At 47.4% G+C, this 27,004-nt stretch overlaps 1 protein-coding gene across 2 annotated transcripts in view; it reads left to right on the plus strand.

Moving 5' to 3' along the window:
• Positions 1-7,654: 7,654 nt before the first annotated feature.
• bcor (BCL6 corepressor) overlaps positions 7,655-27,004 on the plus strand; it is a 30,030-nt gene continuing 10,680 nt past the window's right edge. Inside the window, exons 1-8 of one of the 2 annotated variants that reach the window (XM_067515393.1) lie at positions 7,655-8,460; positions 16,761-16,842; positions 17,002-20,178; positions 21,600-21,656; positions 22,155-22,314; positions 23,325-23,666; positions 24,505-24,789; positions 26,117-26,430. In XM_067515393.1, coding sequence (XP_067371494.1) covers positions 16,840-16,842; positions 17,002-20,178; positions 21,600-21,656; positions 22,155-22,314; positions 23,325-23,666; positions 24,505-24,789; positions 26,117-26,430 — 4,338 coding nt within the window. In that variant the 5' untranslated portion in view covers positions 7,655-8,460; positions 16,761-16,839. The remainder of the gene's footprint in view (positions 8,461-16,760; positions 16,843-17,001; positions 20,179-21,599; positions 21,657-22,154; positions 22,315-23,324; positions 23,667-24,504; positions 24,790-26,116; positions 26,431-27,004) is intronic. The other variant, XM_067515394.1, reaches the window with a different exon arrangement.

Consider the following 27,004-nt stretch of genomic DNA (forward strand, 5'->3'; position numbering starts at 1 on the left):
TGGGCGTGTTTATTTTATTTTCACTTTGATGCCATCCCTCATTCCGTCATGCCACTGACTTGACTCCTGTGAAGAGTGTATTCGTTTATGTGTTTGTGTGAATGTGCGTCTTTCAGACCTGCGCTGCTTAAATAATGGATATTAATTATTGGTCGGAACCTGCTGGCCCCTTTCCTGTCTCCGAATCTGGTTAACTGGATTTTGATTAATGAAATATGCGCGCCATGTCCTCCAGAAAACCACACTTTGCCTCCACACACACACATACACACGCGGCTTTCCCCAAGATGCTTGAACGTTTCGAGCCCCGCACCCTTCCATATAAAGTGCCCGGGAAATAAGCGAATCTCCCTGTCACGCAAGAAGAATTATTATTACCCCCTCATATCGTTGCATGCGCCGTAATTGGATACAATTTAACACCCGCGGCCCACGGGCATGTCGGCAGGCGCACTGCCTACTATTAGCTCTCCTCGCCTCGCCACCCTATCATTTGTCAGATCTGTGTTTGTGTGCTCCTGCTACCTCTGCGTGTGTGTGTGTGTGTGTGTGTGTGCGCACGTGTGCACGTGGCTCGAGAAACCGGAGCCATTGTTGGAGTCCGGCCATGACCTAGCTGTGACGCACGGAAAGCAGAGAGAGAGAGGCAGAGAGGCGACACCAGCAGCAGCAGCCCAGACGCTGAAAAACAAGCTGCAGCTCTGTCATCTCGGAGCGAAAGCGAGACAGGCCTGATGGGTGTTAGTCGCTCCTCTGCGCAGCTTCCACCGGGAGCCTCGGCTGTATTTACAGACGGGAATGTGGTGGAGGGAACACGTCGTCCTAAACTCTGCTCACTCGCCGCCTGTATTACATATAAGGCTGGAGAAGGTTAATACGGGAGATTACAGCCAGTATGAATCGTGCGTTAAACGATTGTGTTGAAGTTATGTCGCCCTTGCGTCAGACGTTGTTAATGAGTTTGCTCTAAGCTGTTGGTATGGAAGTGTCTGCAATTACACTCCTGTAATGTGTGAATATTCTTCCTTTTCACCGATATTATCCATTAGACAACTTGAAGGATCTGTAGGTGCAGATAGCTTGACACTTCACCAGGGCCCCTTTTCACCGAATACTGTCAACGTCGGACACGCATTTCTCATTGTGTTTGATAGATGTAGCCATTATTAGACCTGTTAACGGAGGATCCCACCAAATGTCAGCTACTACCTGTATGATAGGCGAGTATGGCAACCTGATGGACAATTCACCTTTTATTTAGACTACCCACCAACTAAACCCAGTGCGAATTTCAGAGAATTTCATAATTATTCATACGAGTTTCACGTTCTAGTAAATTATTCAATTATATTTTATGCTCTCCGTATCATGGTCTAAAATGGAGCAGTAATTAACAAGTATTCTCATTTTTAATTAATCTGATGTTCTGTCTACTAATCTGACAGTTTCTCGAGTAGTAGTTTCCACTTTCAAGTGCCAGAACTCCCACTTAACCAAAACAGGAGACTACATGTTAAAACATGAATTTGTTTGGTCCGAGTTTTTGGTCCAACACTCACACATCTGGTTTGGTATAAACACAAACCAGAAGCGGCAGAGCGTCACTGTTGAGGTGGGATGTTGGTCGATGAGGTCTCATTGTTTCACCGTGGGGCCAGGTCCTCAGTTGTGATGTCTGCCTGATTGACAATAGGCAGCTTTCGTTTTATAGAAATTCGTAGTTAAAGTTGAAATTTGTAGCCCAAAATATGAGGCTCGACCTATGTTTAATAACTCCTGACCCCAACCCTAACCCTCCCATAAATATGGCCTTGGAGGCTATTATCCCACTTACATTTGTATGTCTTTTGTTTACTGTCCTTAATTCCCCGCATCCTGTTTAGTATTAGTTCGGCTGTGCTGCTGCTGCCCGAGCTGATCGTTTAGTGCTGGAGCGAGCGGAGCTCTATGCGCTGCGATCCAGCCCCTAAAGAGTTAAATAATCCCTCCATCCTACCCCCTCTTTCTCTCTCAACACACACACAGGCTGCCACCGCCCCAGATAACAGAGGGGCGCCTCTCCCCAGCCAGCCAGCCTCCGCTAATCGCAGTGGCAGGAGGGGGGAGTGGAGTGCCGGCGGCCTCTCACAGCGCTGGGCTTTTTATTGACGCTGCCTGCCTGTGTGTCTGTGTGTCATCTGTGTGTGTGTGTGTGTGTGTGTGTGTGTGCATGTGCGCGCGCGCGTACGCTTGCAAAGCAGTGCATGCTTGTGGGTGCGTGTCAGAGCGAGAGAGCTATAAAGAGCTCTGTGTGTGTGTGTGTGTGTGTTTGTGTGTGTGCGCTCCCCGCCAGCAGCGGAAAGCAGGGAGAGGCGGGGAACTGGGAGGGTGGGTGGCGAGGTTATGAGCGGAACTCGACAGAGGCCGACAGGCGAGAGAGAAGGAAGGGGGGGTTGGGGCACGGGGGGGTTGGGGCACGGGGGGGGGGAGGGAGGGAGGCAGTGAGGGAGGGGGGATCTTTCTTCTGCTGCGCTGAGAACCGCCACCGCGTCTCCCTCCTCTCAGATAAGGTTCGTTTGAAGGTTTTAATCTTTATTCTCTAAAAATGACGCGAGTGTTCTGTGGTTCTGTCAGCGCGTCGCGGAACGGGGGATTGCCGTGTGTAATCCCCAAGGTCGGAAAAAGACAACTGGGATGGATCGCATTGGTTATTTTATGTCACGGGCCCACTGATTGATTGCATCGATTCATTTAGCAGCCTATTGATTAGGGTGTAATCTATAGGCCCGTGTCTCTCAGTGCTCCAATAATTGCTCTCTCTCTCTCCCTCCCTTCCCCTCTCTCTCTCCCGAGCAGCAGTGTTTGGCTCGGAGCCACTCTCGCCCTGCCGCGCCAGGCTGTAATTATCCCCGGTGAGGCCGCGCTAACGCAGCGTGGCGCGCCTGTGGGGAACCGGTTAGCCCTACAACACCGGTGGGGGTGCATGAATGTGCGTGCCCGCGCCAATATGCGTGTGATTTTTCTGTTGTTGTGTGACACAGAGGCAGAAATCAGTGCTGTGCTGATATTTCAGTAGCTTTTATCGGAGTGATTTCAAGTTCTCGCACCAACCTTTAGAGCTTTCGAGATGAATTATAGATTAGACAATCGATTTGAAACGGCTGATACGCTCGCTCTTAAGTCACCAATGACCATCATACAGACACAATCACTCCATATAAACACATTAAGGGAATTTTACTTTCCGTTTTTCAAACTACCTGGGAGCATAAACAAAGTATAATGGGCATCATGAGTGTAGACTGACTGGAGGTTTTTTGAAAGTGTGTTCAGACATAGATCTACTGATTGCTCGTGTGCATGTGTCCAAACCTGTATGCGCTTTAGTGACTGTTCAGGCAAGTTTCTGTGTGTGTTAGTGACTGTGTGAGTTACAGTAAGCGATCCATAACGATCTGCAGGTGGATTGTGCTGATTAGTACCGGCTGCTGCGGACTGAGCTGCGTGCAAAGAGCTTCCTGCAATCTGAGCCTGCCGAGTGAGAGAAAGAGCGTGTGTTTGTGTGTGTGTGCTCGCGCGCGCGCGTGCCTGAGTGTGACTGCAACATACTTGTTTGTCTGTTGGCAGTCAGCCTTTGAAATGTGTGTCAGGGCTTTGTGTGTCTGTTTTGAGGACATCAAGTGTATATTTGGCTGAACATGTGGTCTTGTGTGCTGAAGGTGTGTTTGCTTGTGTGCACATTTGAACTTATGCATACGTGTGCGGTTGTGTATGTGTGTGTGTGTTTCAGTCCACTGCTTCAGTGTCTGATTGCAACAGCAGATGGCTGGATCACTTTGACCTCCCAGAGCGCTGCTTTTTCTCCAGCGGGGTGTGTGTGTTCATGCTGTTTTGGTTTTTACAAGACACACACTTACGCATGAATGGCAGTTAGAGGATAGGATCTTAGATTTAAGCAGAGTTCTCATCACCATTATCTGGCATGTGCCTTTGAAAAGGCACATGCTGTTGTCAGGCTGGCTTTTCAAACCACAAAGTTCATGCAGTTGTAAAATTGAAGCCATAAAAAGGCCTGCGCCTGCTCTCTAGACCCTGGTTTTGTGTCTCCCTCAGTCTCTCAGCAAAGGTGTACAACTGTGTGTTTTTGTGTTGAGCGTCAGAAACCTAGGTTGCCCTGCGGTTCCTCAGAGCAATATTCATCCTAATCCAGTTTCCTAGTGAGTGATGGAGAGAGCCATTTGCCTTCTACGCCCTCTGAGTCAGAGCAGAAGGGAGCGAGTGAAGAAAGACACGGTATCTTTGCTCTATGATTTTAAGTGTCTTTCCAGCACCCATCTGACCTTTAAACGTGATTATTAGTTGTGTGTGACGTCCGTATGAGTCTGGTTTTAACTGCTCAAGAACTGGGGAAATATTTCTGCACTTACATATTATCTTCCGGCTCCTGATGGTCCATAAAAAAACAGATCTCTCCTGACATCCAATACCTGAAAATAGGGCGCATAGACAATTAGATTAATGATTGTTCTCAAATGTATTGGGACCAGCGTGTGATTCAACGACAGCAAAGAGTGACTTTCAGAGGAGCACTATTGCTAAGGACATCAACCTGACCCATCTCTTGATATTCAAGTCAGAACAAAATCCATGTTGTTGCAGACTTTGTCGTGTGGCTTGAAGAAAAGCAGCTTTTCTGTTTGGAGGCAAGAGTTATGGATATAGGTGCTCTGAAAGGCTACCTGCTGTCATCTCTGAATAAATGGAAATCAAGTCTTATTATGACTCCGCTTTCACACTGACTATTTCAACACCTAGTGCTCTGGTATGATGGTTTGCAGTGTTCCATGTTGGAGTCTACCTGCAAAAATATGTCATGCAGAAGTGAATGGGACATATGGTACAATGTTGCTAAATGTGTTGAGCGTAAAACTCTAACACCCACATTGCCAAGGCTAAAGATGGTGGTATGTGCTATGGGGAAACACATTGGCATATTTGTTAGGAGCCCCCCAAAAAAGCATGTTAATGGAGCCAAATAACACCTTCTAAATGTTTTTACTGTTCTGATGCTGCTCTAAACTGTTACCCCCTTTGGATCCTTAAATGTTCATTTGCATGGAGAGGAAACAATACCACACTGCAGTAAGTGGATATGAAGTGTGACAGTAGCCCCAACTGTGTTTCAGCAATAATGATATTGTAGCATATTTTCTGTATAGTGGGCCCATTTCACCAATTCGCCAAATTGGTGAAAATGTATTCACCAAGAAACATGTCACCTGATGGACAAGAGTGTGTGGCTGATGTGATCCTAATCCCTTTTTGGCAAAAAAAAAATAAAATAAAGGAGGTTTTCCGCACAGACGAAAAAGCTCACTGAGGGTCAGGAACTGTTTTAACTCTTTCGCTTTTTCACGTTATTGAGTTAAACACACACACAAAAAAGAGCTGCTTCTAATCCTCGTTCCTACTCTCCAGAGTTGCCATTTTGTTTTCTGCAATAACCATGTGGAACGTGTACATGTCCATATCCCCAGTTTTAGAGTGAATAAGAGCACATGCGCGTCACCTCTTCAAACAAGGGTATGTGGAAAGTATGATTCCCCCTCGCTTTTAGTCCTGCTGGAAAAAAAAACTGGCCTATGACTTATTTGAATGAAATCAGTCTATTGGTGCAACAGCAATAGAAGTGTCTTTGAATAAAATAGTATCATCAGTAGTACTTTACACTGCTCATCCTAACCAAGGCAGACTGAGTATGTGCAATGTAGGCAGTTTCCTCACGTAAACCTTCTTGAAAACAGTAATTGAAAAGAATAAATCTGAAAAACTGGCTGCATATTTTAGTGTGGAAAGAAAACTTTACTAGAACAATGATGTGAGCCAGGTCAGGATAGTCACTCATGTCAGTGTAGATGATCACACACTCCAGTGGCTTTCAGTAGCTTGTGTACTGTATGTGTTATTTGTGCATATATACAGTATATAGTTGCAGAAGGTGAGAAGATTGATTTTCAGCATACAAAGACACAGCAGAGCAGCATGGCTGTGTGTTTCCAGCTTTTTCACTGCTTACCAGATGTTGATTGAAACGCACTTTTATAGTTTGCTGACGAAAAGTAGAGGAAGACCACGATTAGAAATGACATTCTAGTGGATTTTTCTTTTGAATGTGACCAGAAACAACATGAAAATGATGCTTTGGATGACGGCGTATTCACATGTAAACTGTTGTCAGATTGAACAGGGGAAGTGTGGACGTAGCCTCGGCTCTCTAGTGATTTAAAGCTGTGTTCATACAGTGGGCAACTCCCAGTAATGAATGGTAGAGGGTTGGGCTGATAAGAGCAAACATGGCCAGCAATTCACCCTGGATTTATTTAAATTTAAAGAAAGGCCCTCTTCATTGCTGGCCATAGAAATTCAAATGCATGGTGCAGATTCCTTGGAGTCTTATCCAAAAAGATAAAGTGGAGTTGTGCCATACATGAATACACCCACCCTACATCCATTTTTTGTCCTCCCTCTTCTCTCAACTCACTTCCTTTGTGTCTCCAAACTTTTGGACAACTTGCCCTTCAAGATGAGTTTTGCTTTTTAATGCCGCCATATGTGAGTGCTTTGTGAACTTTGTGTTTGTTTGTGTATGACCGTCTGGTTTAACTCCTACTTTCAACAGCTGTGGCGAATGCAGCCAGACCTTCAGTTTCCAAGTCCCCCTCTCTTTTTCCTACTCCTACTCTGCCTCTGTCTGTCTCTTTGCTGGCCTTTCTCTCTTTCTGTCTCTTTTCCCTCTGTCTCCTCTACACACACACACACACACACACACACACACACACACACACGTGCAGGCATATGATGCACACACCTTCAGGCTTGATATTCATAGCCTCCTCCTCCTTCACTTGACATGGGAGCCTTAACAGATGTGCCCCAGCCTTGAGCTGCCTCTCCCTCACTCTATATATCTCTACAGCCTCATGCTCCACAGATTTGCCTCATCTGTTGGCTTGAAAGAAAGCTAAACTGACATTTAATTTGGATCTGAACTCAAAGTCTAAATTGCAGAGACAAAGTGCAAACCATAAAAAAAGATTTGAATGAAAATAAGAGAACAAAAGACAGTAATAAGACAAACGGGAACAGGCAGTTACAGTACATTCAAGCACACCTTAATTACCCACATTGAGTTCATGTACAGTTTACAGCAAACCGTTGTTTATAGACATTAAATACATTGCCGTTTTATATATTATTTTTGATCTGTTTTTCTTGGTACATTTTGAGAGCTAAAAGTCTCTTCTTGTCCAAAGTAATTGGACAAATAAGCTGATTCTTGTGTTTTTTCATCCCAGATATGGATATGCACGATGGGCCTCTTTGTCTCTTATGATATAAACTTTAAAAATAGCCTTGATTTCTGTGCTTTTACATTGGCGAAATATATATTTTCAGTGTATTGCATTTGCCCAAAAAGCTCAGTTTGTTCCAGTGTCATTATTGGTTTATTTTCATCCTTATTTCTGCAGCTTAAACCTCGCCTATTCCTGTTTTGGAGTGTCAGCGGAGCTTGTTTCGCTGTGTGTGTGTGTGTGTGTGTGTCTGGGTGTGCGTGCGCGCGCAGCCATTGCCGTGCGCTGGAGGCTTATGGTAATTGCGGTCTCCCGACTGGCCTTCTGGGTAGAGTCTGCGCGAGTGGGAGTGGAGCGAGTCGCTCGGTCTCGGCAGTGTTCATCCATTCTGTGCGGCACTCCCCGTACAGCTCCGTGCGTCCTCGGTGCGAACCGGGGGCTCCAATTGGGGTGTTCACTACGCTTACCGAAGAAAACGCGGGACGAAAAGCTACACGGATTAACCTTTAGCAAACCATTACGAGACACTGACTCCGGAGTCAGAGAGGACATGGAGTGACGGAGAGCGGGAGAAAGGGGCTTTTTCCGAGGACGGCGTGCTCCGCTGAAACCCAACATGGCGCTGCTGCGAGGTACGGCCGATCTGAATTAATTTCTCCGCGACTCTGCCGACCTCGCCACCTGTATCCCGGGCAGTACAGCGCATTGGTCCCCTGACCTTAACGGATTTTCTTTTGTGGATTTCTCTGTATCGTGACGTTTGTTTCCACTCCGCGCAGGATCTTTTTTTTGTTGTTGTTGCTTTGTGGAGACCCAAATGACATTTTCAGCAGCAAAAAAGTCCGCTTGAAATAGGGGGTTATGGATGAGAGTTCTCTGTAGACAATAGAATAAGAACCTGGTGCTTAATGTGTAAGACTTGTCTTGTTTTGTGACAAGTGGATAACCTGTTAGACACTTTTAGTTTTTTTTTCTTCTGCCGGGATTGTCCGTCTCCAGCAGATAGGACCGTAACCGGGCTAGTCTACGTACGCACGGATCGCTGCCCTCGTAGTTAACTTGGCAAAACAGGAAAAAGGCTTCACTTTGGGCAGACGGACGACGGCTGGAACTAGCACCAATTAACCAGGTGAGGCAATCAGTGACGAGAAAATGTGTTTTCTTTTGCATGTGTTTTTGGCGATGTGAAATCCCGGGGACAGACAACGCACAATGCTGTTTTTTTTGTTGTTGTTTTTTTGTTTGTTTTGTTTTAATAGTAGCCTACGGCAACAACTAACATGCTTTTCAGTTGTCTTGTGTTGTTATATTATGGGGTTTTTTTTTTTGTAAATGGTCTTTTTGTGGGTTTGAATGTAAATGCGATCGCCTGGTGTTCTGCGCAGAGACTGGGAGAAGATCGGCCACTTCTAAGAATAGCGCATAGGGTGGTCTTTGTGCGTTTCGGCGGGGCAGTGGCATGTGGTTGATAACATGCGCACACACACACATAATGATGCGGCCGTGAGCTTGGCCTTTCTGTTACAGCTGTCCCGTCAACAGGAAGGAGGTGAGAAGGACGCCACATAGGTTAACGGACTCCAAAGTGGCGCCGTCCCTGATGGTGAATGATCAGGCTTTTCGCACTCCGTTGTGTGACGAAGTGTTCGGGTGCCAGTGGGAATGGTGTGTGTGTATGTACGCGTGTGCGTGCGCGCACACGGAGCTTCTGCGCTAAACAAGGTTACGGAATCCAGCCTCGCCCTGCCAAAGGGAAAGCGAGCGGTGCTGCTCCGTTTATGCGCGGCTTGGTTCAGATGGCCGGCAGCTCCGCGGCATGTTTGTGTGTTCACGGGGGAAGTACGGGGGCTTTGTTTGGACAGAGTGGACGTTGATCAGTTGTCTCATCAGTCCCAATGGTAGTGCTAGGAAAAGATGGAGGGGGGAGGGCAGACGGGACTGCACCGTTCACCTTCCTGTCTAGGTGACGGAAACCACTCTGGCATCGTGCCATCTCTCTGTCTCGCGCGCGCGTGCGTCTTGCAGGTGCTCTCCGATATGACTTTGTGCTACAGCGGGTTGTTTTTTACTCATACACGGAGTCTTGCTGTGTGACTAGTCTTTGCATTGCAGGGGAATATCCTTTGCGTACGGAGAATCCATGGAGCGCCAGTTAGGACCCCCCCACCCCCATCAGCTCCGATACGCACTGCTCTCACGCGGAGAAAGTTTCACTGCTCGGCGATGGCTTGGCAAGTTTAAAACCACTTTCCAATCCACTGTTTCAACTTTGCCATTATTAGCTTTTTTTTGTTCTCCTCTCTCTGCACTATTATGGATGAAGGCAAATCAGTGTGATCCGCGTTTTATAAAGTTGCAGTTTAATTGGAATACGTGCTGCAGGGTGTGTTGGATGTGTTCCAAACGGAATATTTTTTCCTACTTATTCTTTAAAGCACTGCAGGCTGTCCCGCATTCGATGACAAACAAAGTATTTAACCGATACGTTTTTTCCTGAAACATGTTAACACAGAAATCGCAAGAAAACTGTTAATATAGGAGTGGGGGTTCTCCCGTGCCGCCGTGCTTGATGTCTGTCCTGGAGCCACACAGACACTAATTAGGGGACGCTCTCTTAGGACGATCGATGTGCCATATATTGGCTGGCTCCAGCTCATTGACGAGCTCAATGAAGGAGGCAGCGACTAAAAGACCTCTTCAGCCCCAGGATAAAGAATCGTTCATAACGCAGGCGGCCAGGAGAGCAGGACCTCGTGTTGAGACCTTTCGAAGGAACAGAGCAGGGGATTAACTGGTGGGGGGTGGAGGCTACTTCTCGGGGCTTTGATGCAGAATAAAAGCTTAATTGTATTTAAGTGGAACGTCGATCTCATTCGGTATGTTAAGAAAAAGGACGTTTGTCAAACATCTACCTGAATTTAAATAAGAGACCCCTTTTGAAAGGATAAAATCTGCGAAGGTCTGGACATTTGGCGGCCTTGCTTTAAAAATGCACTTGGGTAGCTATAATCCATGAGATTATGTGGCTAAATATCAGTGTCCACATAACCTGTTTTCATTAATCATTGTTGAATCATTTTGGGTTGCGTTCTATAGATGTTTACACTTTAAAAAAATAAAAATAAATCCTGGGCATCAAATATCCCTCTATAGGTTCTGAGAGTGTTTTTCATTAACACACGTACTCTGAAACAAAGAGAACCTTGTTCCTGACTTTTTTTTTTTTTTTTTTAATGTTAGTCTGAGTTCAAGGTTATAGCCTTTTCCCCAAGCGGTGCTTGTTGTGGAAGCTTAAAACTAATACTTCACATTTTGTGTGGGCCGAGTTTATTTATAGTGCACCCCGTCGGATTGTTTTTGCGCATCATTTTCCACTGTGTGCTGTGAAGTCAGTCTCGGCCTGATCTGTTCTCCAGGTGTTGGAACAGAGAGGGGGAGGGCTGCTTACCATAGATTGACATAGCCTACTGTTTTCTCTCTGTGTGTTTCTTTTCTTGCGAGAGGACTTAACACTTCTTCCATAAACAGTGTTTTATTGCCCCAGACTCATTAGTTTTCAAAGTGGTGTTCAAGGGTGGTCCCCAAGCAAAATGGGGTTTTCAAGTTGGCGCTAATTTTATTTATTGGAAATTATTTCTACTGGGGAATGTGCAAACGATGCCTAAACTAATCACGTTTCACTTTCATCTCTGGTGTACCTCTGAATGTGCGCAAACAATTCCAATCAACGTCCATCCGGGGGGGGGGGGGGGGGGCATGATAAACGGACAAGATTAAAAAGAGACCCATGAAAGCTTCGAAAACAAGACACTTTTGCATCCTTCTTTGGGGAAATTCAGTTGGTTGCGTATGTTGTGAAGAAAAGTGCACCTGATGGCAGCACCAGCCCCGGGTGTGCCGGGGTCATATGTCATGCTGAGTGATGTGACAGTGGATGTGTCAGCTCCGTGCTCCGTGTGGCGGCTGGAGAATCTGCTGCATGTATAGAGAAAACCACACAACCTCCATTTTAAACCCATTAAGCGGCCCGCTTTTCTACTCTGGAATCAATAGGGACCACGTGGGGACCTCTATATGCACAAGGAGAGCGCGTCAATAAAATCACAGGGGCCGTTTTTGCATATCAAACCAATTCTGTTGTGCTGGGAAACAGGCACGGAAATGGGTAAAATGCCCGTGTTCTGTTTTTATCTAGTCGGAGACATGAGGTCTGTCTTATTGTTGTCGCGCTTTTTTTTTTCTTCTCACACGCCTGGATATAAAACAGTCTCGTCGCTGCCGGTGAGGTGCATGTGAACGAAAGCGGAGGCACGGCAGAGAGCCGAGGAGAGATCGGTTTTCCAGGCACTGCGCAGCTCCCGGAGGAGACGTCACGGTTTGATTGAAGCTATGCTCCGTGCTGGCCTCCCGGGACCTCGCGATGAAACGGGAGAGCCTCCTCCCCTCCCCTCCTCTCTCTGCCCCCCCTCCAACGCCCCACGCTCTCTCTCTCGGCTCTCCACAAAGCTTTTTGTTTCGTCGAGGTCTAGAGCGCACGGATCACTTCCCCGCAGAGATGTGTCGGCGGGCAGTACTGTTTCACCGACTCAGACTGTCAGGACACTACGAGACGACCACATTACACACACGACGTTACAGTCTACTGTCTGATGTATTAAAACAAATGTTTCTGCAGCCGATGACGCATCTTTTATAATTCTAGTTTTAGACATTATTTCCGTCCTATAACGTGCTCGCTAGTCTTCAAAACCAAAGAAATGTTAGTTACTTGTTGTTTTATGAATGCGGGGATCCAAGTCTCACTCTGGTTGTATTTAGCGTTCTGACCTCGCTCTGGCCTATTGGAAGATTGATTTAGCAGCAGAGTAATGATGACACCCCTCACCTCCCTCCCGCGAGCATTTGCAGGCTCAGTCTTGATCAGGGCTCCTCGTTTGTTTTTAGATGTCGGTGCCTCGGGCATCTATCTGACGAAATCCCACAGACGCTTGGCAGCGCAGCTTGGTGATGGCGATAGGGATTTTTTTTTACCGCCTTCAAAGCAGGAATGTGTTATCTGCCGTCTAGATGGCACACAACCGAGTTAATGTTGGCTGTAAAGCTTTTGACCTCGAGTTGCGGATCATCACTAGGAGAGCAAAGCAGCTAGGCAGGCCTACTTAAACTAGACTATGGTAAATACATTTGTGTGTGTGTGTTTCACATTTGCGTCATTTCCTCATATTTGCGACGTTTTAAAAACTATAAATCTAGGGTTTATCTTGGAAGTATGAAAGCTGGCTTTACGTCAGACTGTTTTGCACCTGTTTAAAGTGGCATTCATTAAACCTAATTTGATTCTTTACAAGACACTAATAATTAAATCTGCCTTTTTTTTCTTTTTTTTAAAAAGGAAAGACTCTTCCTCCTATACGGGGGCGGGCGATATGTAAATGCTTCATGTGCCGGGAACATCCAACATGAAAGCAACTCACGCATTTGAAAGAAAAGTCAAGAAATCTCCAGTAAACGGGGTCGACTCGTGCATGCGCATCCCTGTTACAATCGGGTCCTTTGGTGGCATAAAGGGCCATTTAGTCCTCATTTGGCTCTGGGTGAATAGAGCCAGTTCAGCAGCGGCCGCCAGGGCCCTAGTGACAGCACGGGGTGCCTCACAATGTCGCCGTTGTTGACGGCCGTGCTGCTAAGGGAGGGAATTTAACCGTGCACCGAGTTGCATGCGGCTGTGCAGTGGCCCGGGAGGACGCAGGGGCCCATTGTTTACAGCTCGGTCGCTAATAATGTGACAGCTGAAGAGACGCCGCTGGCTCCTTCCAGCTCTGCGCTCCACCGGCATCTATGTGCTCCATGTTTCTCCCAGCGCCTCTACCTCTGTGTAGTTTATCATAAAACTACATTGACAACGTGTCAGCTGTCCATACACTGCACTCTAGGTTTGCGTTGAGAAGATCAATTGGACCATTTGGCACATGTCAGCCTAATGATCAATAACAATTAAGCCTGGCCACGCGTTCTCATCCGCGCCTACGTCCTTTGTGATGCCGGGTGTTAATGCAGTGAGTGCGGCCCTGAGGCTGTGTGGTTACCAGTGAGGATGTAGTTTTGCTCCGCGCTCTTTATGCATCGCCAGAGATGATTTCTGTTTTGCTCATCTGCACCGTGCGCAGAATTTATTTATTTTTTTATCATGCACGCACACACACAGCGTCACAGTGGTTTGTGTGCGTAGCTGCGTTATGTGCGCGTGCGCCTGCATTTAATCCGTGTTTATCTCCACCCCCCTCCCCCGTCGCTGCGGAGATTATCCTGCGTCACACTGTATTTTTTTTAGAGCTGATCGGAGCTTCGCTCCACAGAGTTTGGCAAAGCTCCAGGGACAAAGAGCGTGAGGGCGCCTTCACTCCCTGGGTACAGCAAACCTCCCATTCCCGGTTTGTCGTTACAGTCTACTAGGAGCAGACATGCAAACCTCACCGTGCAACACCCAGATCATAAACACAGGAGGGTGTTTGTAAATTATTGATATGCCCTGGATTCTTTTATTATGAATCTGCTTCTTTTTAGTTGGTTATTTATCAACTTTATGATGAAGAAAGGTGCTAATGTTGAAACAAACACCTTCCCAACGCCATAGTTTGCCCTGAGTCTCTCCCACGCATACTTAATGCCGGTACACAACGCTGCATTGCAGGCCTCAGCCCCGAGGACATTAAAAGCGGTGCCGGTGTTTGTTCCGGTGTGTGAACCGCGGGTCACATAGAGTTCAAGTTGTAGTTGGAAACAGGAAAAGAAGGAGAATTGAGGCTGTATTATCTCACTCTTTCTTCTCCCTTTATCAGTTTGGCCTTCCCCACCGCTTTGCCCCTCCTCCCTCCAAATCAGCCGAGTCAGAGTTGGAAGCGCCCGGTGGTTTTCTGTTAAATGGTGCGAGTCAGGGCTCCGCTCCAGCGGTCCGCTTTAGAAACGCAGCTCCGACCGTTGCGCCCCCTTCCTCCAGGGTGACTGCTGCTCCCGACCAGCATGATGGATTGGACGGCCGTGGGTAGTTGTTTGTTGCACAAACCATTCTTACAGCAGAGGGGATGGGCGTCAACACGTTGCCTTTCTCTCCTCCCCTGTCTCTCATTCCTCCCTCCAGTGTGACATTTTAGCGACTTTCTCGGTACATGAGATTTATATTAGACGAATGCAACGGGGGACAGTACTATTCAGACCTCACTGAAATTAAAATTAACACGCTTCCAGCACTCTTTAATAATCGTTATTGATGGAAGTGTTACATGAGCACACTTTCCAAAATATGTAAAATGAGTATATAGGCTTACAGACGTTAAGTGGGCTCCCAGAAGCTGAGTTTTCTTCCTGGTGGTGCAACTAGTGTCTTCAAGTGCGTGATCCTGACCTTCAGGCCCGGTGCAGCCTCTCGTCTTAGCTGGACTACTACTCATTTCATGGAAATGACAGGTGTCGTGTCCGCATAAACTACACGGTCATCAGCACAGTGTAGATTCGCTGTAAAGTAATTATAGGTCATACGACACCAGGCTGTGTTTTATCTCACTAACCTGAACAACAACAAATCATTATATCTTAAGTTGTCGTTTTTTTTTGTTTTTTTTTTTTGTTGTTGTCTTTCTGTAGAAGCCACACTGGTATGTGCCAAATAGCGACATTTCACTTTATGTTGCTGAAGGTTGAGTTATGTTGAAGAGGAATTTCACTAAAGATCTGCGTTTCCATAAGTGGATTATATTTTCTTTTCGTTTGGTCACACAGAACGTGTGTGTGTGCGCGAGCGCGTGTGTGTGTGTGTGTATGTGTGAGTCAGAGAGGGAGAGGTGAGACTGCCGCTCCAGGAAATACAGGAAACGGAGTGATGTGATTTCTCAGCGATGTCTGGGTAATTTGCAGAAGCGCATACAAGTGTCTGTGTGCACATTCATACAGTTTAGTGCGGGTGTTGTCGAAGCAGGACTGGCCCCGGCGAGCTGGGGGAGGGGGTTATGGGGCGGGGAGATGGAAGCGCTGGAGCAGGGGAGGAGCTGTACCGAGGGGCCCGCAGCAGGCTGATTAATGGGCCCCAGGTCACGGCAATAAAAGTGGCGTGCCAGTGGCGAGGCTCCGAGGCTTTCTCTGCGATGATCGAGGAGCAGAGTTTCTGTGCTGCTCTCAGCACTGCTGAGCACGGCAAGGCTTCACATTTAGTATTTAAAGGCGTCTCTCTCGGTCTCCCTAACACTTACATCTGCTCAGGTTTGCCATATTTTAGCAAAAAGATTGTATGATTACCAAATTGATGTCTCATGAGATTGTCATATTGTTCACTTCTCAATACAACTATTGTAAAAAATATATGTTTTGGTCATTGTGGCAAGAACTATCTCTTTGTATCTTTCTTTTGATAAAGGTATTGAAACCAGCCCCATCAGCACCCAGCTGATAAAATATTTGATACTAAAAACCAGTTATTAAATTTGACATTTGTGAAGTGTTGCACTAATGAATAATTGATATTAACCGTTATGCAAATTATTTTATATTTTCCTAAGATAAAACAGTACAATTGTTAAAGGATATTTCACACACAAAGGTTTGGTTTTTTTTTTTGTTTGTTTGTTTTTTTTCGAAAAATACATCAAAGACAATTTTTACTTTTTAAAAATACTTATACCTCTTCTCTCTTTGCATTTTCATGCGCTGTGTGGTAATATACATTTTGCATACTTCTTTATTTTTACCTTCCGTATTGTACTTTTGCGGGTTTTTCTGTGTTGTGTGTCTGTGTGTGTTTGTTGATCTGTGGCTCTGTGTTGGCGGGCGGTAAATGGTCTCCCGCTGTACTGATCTCTGATGTATAATCTTCCCTCGCTCCGCTGGCTGAGGCAACCGAGAGAGCAGGTCAAAGAGGGCGCAGAAAAACCAGTGTGTGGGGAACGTGACTGAAGCCCCACAATGCACGTCTAGCCCACAGGACAGGCGTGGTGGGGATCAGGAGAGGGAGGATAGGAGTGTGGAGGGTGGCTGAGGGGATGTTGACGGATGGGAGGCGAGGGGAGCCCACAAAATGCTTTCATCTCCAGCGACAACCTCAGTGGAATTGTATATGTAGGGGAGTGAGAGTTAGAAGGAGGTAACGATTATAGCGAGCAGTGCCATTATCATTTTTTTTTTTCCCTTTTGGACCTTCACTCTGCTCCTTGTCGTTATTTGAATTTACGCATAACTGTGCCTCTATTGCTTTCTAGATGGCCAGAAACACGTTAATATGGGAAATGCTGCTTTATTTTTTTGTTATGTTTTTTCTTTATTCAATAAACCTCCAGTTTTACCTGTCAAATGTTTTGGCAGTGGGGTTACAACAGAGTTGCTGTGTGTGTGTTAGTGCCAAGGCCAAGACATTGACTCCTAGCTTTTTTCTTACCTCCACAGGGCAAAATCTGTTCGTGATGTCGATGCTGAAACACCGACCAACCTGGAACTAAGACAAGGGAACCACATCACACACAACATGGCAAGTCCCCATGCCTGTTTTCTTCATGCATACTAACGTGAAACTTACTAACTTGTACCTATGTTCATGTTTTAAATCTAACATTATGCTGTTTTGCTTTAAAGAATGTGATTACTGTGATAGCCAAATTTACTTCTCTCGCATTCCCTTTTGCTGCAGGTGGATGCAAGGTTGACACCCCTGGCAGCAATGGGGCTGGACCGAGGCACTCTGATGCACGATAGTCTTCGTCTCCACAGTGGGGTTGTGTATCCAGAGATCAGAGCACTGTCAACAGAAAAGAGCAGAGAGACGCCAACCCTCCCCCTCACTTACAACAGGGATGCTCTCCCAGAGCTCATCTACAAGCCTGATGGCCCTCTGGACAGTCGTAAGCCCACTAATGGATACATGGGCCTCTACAAGGGCACACCTCCAAGTCTCCACAAGCCTGTGCTGGTTCCTGGAGCTGAAAGTCTAGGCTTGGAACGCAGAGTAGGGCCTGGGGAAAAACCATCTGAACTGGGGTTACCAAGTGCTGTTGGCAGCTACCTTCGCCTACCATGGCTCAGCCCCTACCCTGAAGCAAGCATGTATTCCTTCATGGACACATCCAAATATGCAGCTCTTAACATGTACAAAGCTTCATTGCTCAGCCAGCCCAGTCCCTATCTTCCCCAGCACCTGGCCTACCCTTCTTTGTGTGCAACTCAGGGTGGTAATGTTAACCCTGCTGCAGCTGCCTCTGCTGCTGAGAGGCTCTACTATATGCCCCCCTATCCTCCTTCTCCTATCTCCTCTCCTCTGGTGGCCCCGCCTATGAGGATTCCTGCAGTCACAGTAGCCCCGACTTCACTGGTTCACTGCCAGGACAAGGGACTTGGCGTTGCATCTCCATTTGCACAGCAGCTTCACCAACCTTCCCCTCATCCTCAGCACCATCAGGCTGCAATTGACAGAGACCGATCCCCAAGCAGGAACAGTAGACCAAGCAGACCTCCCTCTAGGAAGGGTTCCAGCAACAACAATAACACCAGTAGCACTAATGGCGCCACCAGTGGTGGGAATAACAATAGTCTGCCTTCTGATACTTCTCATGGATCTTCACGCCTCCACCAGCCTCCCCCTCCCCCTGCTCTCATTGACAATTCACTGGACTTACAAAGGTCATTTGCTAGGGTGGGACAACCACCCACCTCCTCCACGTCTTCAGTAACTGCTTCGCCTTCGTCCACGCAGTCCATTTCTCTTCCATTTTCTGTGAGCAGCATGGCTGGAGAGCAGCCCTCTCCTGCCCGGCCCAGCTCCCACAAATCCAGGCCAAGAGATGGGGCACCTGAGCACAGAAGTGTAGGCGTTGAGAAGAGGCCTAGCAAGTCCCCCTCTAAACCTAATTTTGAAAGGTCGTCCCATCAAACAACCAAAGACTCAGCAGAAAAACCCTTAGATTTGTCTGGAAGAATGCTGGAATTTGGAACACCTCCCAATGGATTTCAAGTTAAGATGGACAATATTGCATCAGGCACACGGTATGGACTGCCACCTGGCCGAGAGCTCCTAAAGGAAAACCTGTCCCTCTCCCCATCTTCCCACCCTCACTCTGTTGTCAGCAGCACTTCTTCAAAGGTCTCTGAGAGGCCAGAGATGATCAGCACTTTACACTCCTCTTGGGTTGTACCTAGCCCTTCTCCTTCCAATACACAGCACACACCAGGCTTGCCCCCCTCTCCAAGGCCCAACACAGACCTGGGCCTTTCACAAGCCAAAGGTACCTCACCATCTGTTATTAAACACAAGGGTTTAGAGAGAGTACTCCCTCAGCAACGTAGCTCATCTTGTCCAAGAATAGGAGAGCCCAACCACAATGTTCCCTGCACTCAACACTCTGGGTCCTCACTGGTCACTTCCAGGGCTCTTTCTCCCAAACCCAGCGGGGAGTGGGTCAAACATAGCCCCAGCCAATCAGAACGTCCACTGGGTATGGGCAACCATAGAGAGGGAACAGAGAAGTCCTCGCAACTCGCTAAGAGAGGTGAAGCTACTCCTGAAGTGTCTTCATACAAGAGGCCGTGTTTAGAGAATGGTCACCCTTCTAGCCATCTTTACCTTACTCAAAGCGACGCTTACCTGAACCACAGTTTGGCCTATGCCAATAGATACCTGCACTACCCCATCCCTGATGGCATGGCACTGCACTCGCTACCAATTACAGGAAAAGGCCCAGTCTACCCTCACCCAGTAATGCTGGGAAGCAACAGCCTTTACACCACCCCCCTGGCAGCAAAGCACCCTTTACCCTACCACAACCTCCCAGCTGGTCCAGGAGGGGAATACCTCACTTATAACACTCAAGAGATGGCCCATCCTCTGATGCAGACCCACTCTGACAATAAGCTGTCAGAGAGGGGAGAGGCAATTGTGAAATCCCGGGGGCAGGAGAAATCCCGGGGAGCTATGGAAGAATGTGGAGGACACAGAGATCACAACACTGGGAAAGAGACAAGCGAAGGAAGCCAAATAAATAAGCCTGATAGGGAATCAGGAGCACAAGGACAGTCTGGCAGTCAAAGCAAGCCCCCTGCATCCTCTGTCACGTCCAGAGAAAAGATTGTCTGCATTGACCTTGTACACTCAGACACAGATATTGAGTCTACTCCAACAGTCCACAAACAGCCCTCTGCTGAAACCAGCTCCAAGGTTAACCAAAATGAATGTTGTCATAGTAACCAAAATCTGACAAAGACTGACAATGAACCAAAACAACATATTTCACATCCTTATCCAATCCACTCTGGACAGAGCCCCATACTGAAGCCCAGTATTGCTGACAAACAGCCAGAACTTTCCTTTGGTAGACCAAAGGTTCTTCAGGACTCAGACTGTCCCAGGGTAACCTCTAGCACATCTCCAGCTTTTCTAGGACAGGTTTGCCCAGAAGAGGAGAGCCCAGAGGAACAGAGTCTCAGCCCTGACCCTGGAGACCAAGACCAGAGCACTTTGCGCTGTGCTCGCACATCTGGGGAGCGCAGCTCTGGTAAGGACAAAGGAGACAGAGACAGACGAGCTGTCCACCTCACTCAGAACTGCACAGATGTGGTGAAGAAGTCAGACAGAGAAAAGGCTTGTGAGAGGGACACTGAAAAAGAAGACAGTGTTGTTGACCTAGGGGAGTCTCAAGGAGAGGGGGATGACGAAGAAGAAGACGGTAGCCATGCTTCATCTAAAAGCTCTCGTCAATCCAGTCTGGCCAAGAGGATTGCTAACTCCTCAGGCTATGTTGGCGATCGCTTTAAATGTGTCACCACCGAGCTGTATGCTGACTCCAGCAAGCTGAGCCGTGAACAGAGAGCACTTCAGGTAAGACCATTACCACTTGTGGGTGTACATACAGAACAGAATAAATTAGGCTCAAGTTGATGATGGGATGGAGAGAGGTCAATATGACCAGTGTTTCTTATGTGCAGACATTTCAAACATACTTTCATTTCAAACACAGATGCAGGAATAAATCCCAAACAGTCACTGTCTTCATTTCCTTGCTGCTATATTCAAAGCTGCCTGTGGAACAAACCCTGCATGAAATTGGCATACCCTGCCTTTACAACACAGTGCAGAATAATACAAGTGCTGTCATGCCACTGTCCTGGCTTAGTCTTGACCTTCCCCTTAATTTATAATTATCAGGAAGGCCAGTTGAGGCCTTCTGTCAGGGAGGTCAGTTCAGAGGTTTACCATGACTGCCATCTCTCTATGTTGATTAGTGAGCAGTTGTTGTAAAGGTTATTTCTGTGCGTTCATGTTTGTGTGTCCGTACATGCTTGTCTTTGTGTGACTGCCTTGGGGCTACAGCATGTGTTTGTGCTGACTGCGCCATAGAGCCGTATACTAAAGTTTCAGAGCATGACTGTGGCAGCCTCACAGTTCACACTGCCTTTGGCTATGCTTAACCCCAAGGTTAGGGACAGTGGAGGGCTTGCAGTGTGGTTAAAAAAAACCAGCAGCTACCCGCTCTGTGGTTCCTCTTAGGCTTTTGCATGCCCCCAACTGCCTCCCCTGCCCCCTAACCCCGCCCCCCCAGATGGCCTATGCTGCCTTGCCTGGTTGCTGTCCAAGGTCAAAATTCTCCTCACCCCATTGGCTAAAAGATCCTCTCTGCTAACACACATCACACTGCTTTTACAAAACCTGTTACAATTACAGCAGGGCCCCCCCACTCTTGACTACCGCCCCCCCACCCCACCACATCATTCATATACATATAAGGCAAATCATTTTAGACTTTTCTCTGTGGTTCCTTATGGTGAGTGTTCACAATATAAACAGAAAATGGACCATGTGATATATTGTCCACACACTCAGAGACAAATATTAGAGGTGTGCAACCTATTATGTTGTGAACGCACCCTAGAAAACTAGGTTTTTCTGTGTCATGCTTGTCAGTGCACAGCTGCAACACAAAGCTATCAAATGCACTATTTCTGAACATTTATAAATTGGATTTATAAATCTTAAAAAAAGTGTTAAATCTGCATACGCTTTATCAGTCATGCTTATATAAACATTTTTTTAAATTTGTCATTCATACAGTTCAGAAATAATTTGATAGTTTTGGCGCAGTGTTAATTGACCTGTTGACTCACTTTAATTTGACTGTGTTGTTTTGTGGGATTGTGGCTGCCTATTGTGTGTAAAGAAACATGTGGAGAAACATAAATTCATTAACATAAAGAATGAAATGATGGACAGATATATTGAGCCCCCACATTCTAATTGCTTAGATGGAAGGCATATCACGAGAGGGGAGTAATATAAGTCAACCTGCAGCTATCTGGGAGGTCAGTTCTTTACATTTCTTATCACATCTGCCACTGAGGTGCTCTGTCTCCTTTTTACTCTGTATTGCTGCACACTCCCTTTCCCCCCCACTCCCTTCTTTTCTTTTTTAATCTCCTCTCTCTGCCTCAGGGCTTGGATGTAAATGTTTCCTAGCCATGTTTATGTTTCAGGAAGGGAGATGCCAGGACTTAAGCCCCAGGGCGCATGGACTCAATGGCTGCCGTAGCCTAACCTGTGTCTTGATGCTATGCTTGAGATTTTTCTGTATACCTTTTTGTCCTTTGTCCGTTTGTGTGTGGGGGTTTAATTTCTTTGGCATTTTCTTTTGATTTGGAGACAATGTAATTTCTGATGCAATTTTTGCTTCTGTAGCTTTTGAGGCCAGATTGAGGCTTAGAGAGGTGTGTGTGTGTGTTGCGTGGGCAGAAGATGAATGGTTTTCATGGGTTTTCTCTGCATTTGTGTGTGTCTGTGTCTGTGTGTGCATGTGCACGCAGCGGGCAATGATGCGGTTCTCGGAGCTGGAGCTGAAGGAGAAGGAGGGCGGCGGTGTGTGTGTGTCTGCCTCGGCAGCGGGACGGGAGCTGGCAGACGTCCAGCGCAAAGAGCGAGGGCTGGAACACTGCCAACACACCACCAAGCAGGGAGACAGGGAGGGTGAGTAACCCAGCACCACACATACACTCGTATTGCACGCACGCACACACATACACATACGTGTAGCCACTGTTCAAATGAACACAAAAAAAGGGACAAGCACAAACAATAGGTGCGCGAACACACTCACATGTACTTGCAGCAAATGCTGAGGCAAGGCAGGGTCACTCTAAAAAAAGACACTTTTCCACACACGCATCCACACACTCTTACACAAGCTAGACAGCGCAAGCAAGCAAAAGAAACAGAGTGGGGGAGTTTTATTTTCAAGAAGCCTTTTGTGCTTATCTGCGCGGAGAGACTATCGAGGGGGAGAGATTGCGTGAGAGAGAGAGTGAAAGCAGGGGGAGAGTTAGTGGGTGAAAGCGGATGGGAGAGTGCAACGGAAAGAGAGAGAGAGAGAGGGGGGGGGAGTTACGCTGGCTGAGAGCCCAGCTGTGTGTGTTGGACCGAGGCCGTGGCTGACGTGTGAGCCTAATTATGGCATGGAGAGAGACAGAGAGGGAGTCGAGGAGAGAGGAGAAGGGGAGGGGGGGGCAGAAGAGTCACGCTCTGTGTGAGAAGGGCGTGGTGCGGTCATGCCGTGGGGGAGGACACAGGAAGGAGTCGGGGGGGGGGGGGGTTGCAAGAGGGATAGGAGCCTCCGCGTTCAGTGAGTGCGCAGGATGTTTTCTTGCCTCTCCACTCTGGAAGTGCGAGCGGCTGCACTGAACCATCAGGCCACTGGCTTGGCTCACATCAGATTAAAAAGTCTTTACCCCATCAAAGTTTTACTGCCTGTCTTTAAAGAAATATAAAAGCTAGCTGGTGTTTAACTGGCATACTCCTCCACCCTGTCTCACCCTCATCCCTTGTTTCCCTGCTCCCTGTCTGTCTGGTTTGTGGTCTGTCTGCGTTCTCTCCCCGTCTGTCCGTCTCGCTTTCATCTTCTGTTGCTTATTTTGCCTCTGGCTGCTCCCACCGTCTTCCTCCCCGCTCTGTTTCCATCCGTCTGTCTCTGTTCTCCTCAGGTGTCCGGCATGTGTACACTAACAACAGAGTTCCAGTCCTGCAGAAGTGTGGTGGCCAGAGGGAGCCTTTGTCCCCAGCGCAAGGGGTCCGAGATGGAGCGCGAAGTGGCAGCCAAGGAGGGTCAAAAGATGGAACCAGGAAGGGAATGAGAGAGTCTGAAGGTGGTCATTGTGCGCCCCCCACTTTGACAGCAGCAAAAGGTTACCATGAAGAAAAAAGCAGCGCAGGCTTTGGACCCAGCAGGAAACGTCCACTTGGCCCCAAGGCTGATCAGGAGGAGATGGAGAGGGAGGAAGGAGACAAGGTGTCACACCCAGAGAAAAGAGCCAGAATTTCTATGGGTGAGAACTTCTTGAACATGCCACTCCCATTTTCCTCAAACTCTCTTCTCTCTCTTCATCTGTTTTCCATGCATCTCTCTAACTCTGTTCCTTTCACGCTGTGTGATGCTGAAACCTGTCTCAGCCCTTGTTTTTTTTAAATATATATATTTCTTTTGAAGCTTCTTCCTTCCCAATCAATTGTACCTTAAACCCCCTCTCAATCACAACATCCCACCCCCACCCCCTTCCCACTCTCTGTCCCATCTTTCGCTCTGTGTGGCAGCCAGCTCAGAGAAGTGTTTAATCCTGCCTTTGAGCGGAGTGCAAGAGAGAACCAAGGAAGAGGGACAGCCATGCTCTCACTCTCTCTCTTTTAGCTCTGCCGTTCCTCCACTGTGCTTACCCACCCTCTTCAAAGCTGCTCTTTTCTTCTCTTTTCATCTCCTTTCTTTTTTCCCTCATCTGTTTGGGTTTCCTTTTTTTCTGGCATGCAGTATTGCGCTTGCTCTCCCCGGCACTGGCAGACGAGTCAAATACCCGTCCCCCGTGAATTACAGGGGGGAGAACTCTCCCTCTGCTTTTCCAGTCTTTATTGCTTTGTTTCTCGGCTGGATTCTTGACTTCTCTCCCCTTTTTCTTTTCAGTCAGATTCACATCCTGGTCCTTTTCTCGTGTGTGTGTGTGAGAGAGAAGTGAAAGGTTTAAAAGGGAGTTTGCATGTTTTTAAAAATGTAATGTGGTCAGTATTTTATTTATTTTACCTGTTTTTTGATTGGTTTGAATGACCAAATTAGGTATTTTTTGTAAAAAAAAAAAAAAAAAAAAAATTCTATGTCAAATTCTGTGTGGTTTGCAGATGAGCGTGAGCAGGCCAGTCCAAATGAAGATGACGATGACGAGGTGCGGAAGCTCAAAGTCTGCATTGAGCTGAAGGGACTGCGACTAAGCAAGCCTACTACTGGCACAGCATTACCTGAAGGGTCTCAAATTAAACAGGAGAGAGTGTGGGCCCAGGCCAGATTCATAACCACGCCACAGAGCCTACAGGAGCGCAAGATCAGGCCCAGCGAGGCAGAGGAGCGAGCCGCAGCACAGAGAGCTGAGATCAACAGGAAATGGGGTTGTGAGAAGATACTTAATGGTAAGAATGAACCACCAGTCGTGCAAACCACTTCTGTATTTCAGAGTTCAGCTAGGGTAACGGAAATCTATCTTTGGCTCACGTTTCACTTTCTTTGTTGAGCGGCCCCTCTTCAGGGGATTTCCCACAGGGCTTTGGGGACAGGGCAGAGGAAATGAGGTTGGGGATACTTCCTTTTGCCAGGGGAAAGGCTGGGGATTCAGAAATGGGGACCTGGGGAGTAAAAGCTAAAATGCCCTGCTTCCCCATGTGGTTTGGGGCTTTTTGTTCACCTGGTCTACATGAGACTGTAGACCTGTGAAAAAGTGATGAAAGAGTGACTGAAGGAAGTGGCTGGTAGAGATAGGCGTAGGCAGGTGTAGTAGTGTGACTAATGTGTGATCAATGATTTTTCTTTTTTCCCCTCAAGAGCAGTTGCGTGGAAATGAAAGGCGGGGAGACTGTGTGTGCGCGGGGGGAGGGGGGGGGGTAACTTATTAAAGACAGGGCTTTCCCTTATTCATGTGCCCATACTGAGGCAGAGAGAGGCACAGTAGAGGAGGAGAGAACGAGCGAGCAGGACAGAGATTAAAGGAAGTGAATAAAGCAGGGGAGGTTTTGGTTTTATGCTTCCTGCAGAAACCACAGACCTTGATTGGCCACTGACTTTTTTTTTTCTCTCCTTTCACCTTTTTTGATAACATCACCCTGGCAACAGCCGTGTTGTTACAATGAATGTGGTTATTCCACTGTGTGTCTGTCAGGGCTGTGGTCTTCTGTGTTATTGGGTTTTTTTTTTTTTTAAGTCACGCTTCCACTAATCAAATGGTGAAACACACTCATGTGACTGATTTAATGCACTGTTTATTGTTGAAGTTGGGCTATAACACAAATTAGGCCTGGACCACATTCCTAAGTAGTCAAATGCAATGATACTTAGGGGGAAATATACCTCTATTAAGATATTAAACGCTGCTTTGACATTGTGTTTTCAAGGGCTGTTTTTATTTTTTTGTAAATGTGCACTGAATGAGGCTGAAGCCAGACAGTGGCACATTTGTTTAAGGAGATTACTCATAGCAGTGTCCTTGCTGCAGCGAACGAGTACGCACAAGGCACCACAGGGGTGTTTGTGTGAGCTTGTGTGGTGCATGCAAGAGTGTGTGTGTGTGTGTGTTTATTTTTAAATGTTTTTTCCTGGGTGATCAGGCATGCTGCGCTCCCAGACAGCTCTGTGCACTCATTAATAAACCAACAGAGGGTGAGAGATGGCCTTGCAATACCTTCCTATCCTCTCACACTATCAGCAGCTCACTCTGTCTCCCTCTTTCCTCTTCTCCTGCTCCAGGAGTAGCTGCTTCTCCCCTCCCCCCGGGCCAGCTGAAGGACAGAGCGAACCCGTTGGGCCCCTTCTCAGGTGACCGTGGCCTCAAGGAACCTAGGAGAGGCCCCCCATCTCCGGCTCCAGAACCGTCTGTGGGAGGCACCCCTTCCCTCAAGCTTCGTCGCCATAGTGACACGGAGAAACCCAAGGGCAAACGTCCCTGCAAGACCAAACACACCAGTCACAAGGAGCGTGAGCGGGAGAAAAGGAAAGAGGCCACTCCTAACAGCCCAGGCCAGCGTTGTGTGGCTGATCTGGGAGCAGCTGAAGATGACAAGGTGAGTCCTGATAGGGTGTCTGGTCATGATACAAGCGACTGGATGTTTGCAGCAGCAGAGTCTGTTTCAGTATGCCTGTCGGCGCCTCTGATTATGCAGCTGGTAGAGGGAGGGAGGGAGGGAGGGAGGGAGAGAGGAAGGAAGTATGTTTACAATGTTTAGAGGGCTGCTGGAGCTTTGACCTCCTCATGCCCTTAGCGACTCCCTGTGGAGTGCCTGCATGCATGTGTATTTGTCTCTGAGCTTAATTGTCAAGTGTGTGTCATCGGTGCTGTTTTGTGTGTAGGTGCGTGCCAGGGCGGCACATGTTTGTGAGCATTCTTGACATAACAACAAAACCCCAGAGCAATTATACATCGCACTCAGTGCTGAACACAAGGCTGCACACATGCTCTCCCACTCTCACAGTGAGGAATGTCACAGCCATGGTCGAGTGTATAAAGCGCCTGAGTTCAAAGGAGGGGGGGAAAAAAAGAGCACGGGGGAAAAACTGAGAGGGGGGAAAAAGAGGGCTAGTTGTTTTTCGCCCATGCAGCCCTCCTCCCCTGCACCTCCTCAGCCTGACAGCTGCTTC

This window comes from Channa argus, chromosome 9 (assembly GCF_033026475.1).
Source record: "Channa argus isolate prfri chromosome 9, Channa argus male v1.0, whole genome shotgun sequence".
Taxonomy (NCBI): Eukaryota; Metazoa; Chordata; class Actinopteri; order Anabantiformes; family Channidae; genus Channa; species Channa argus.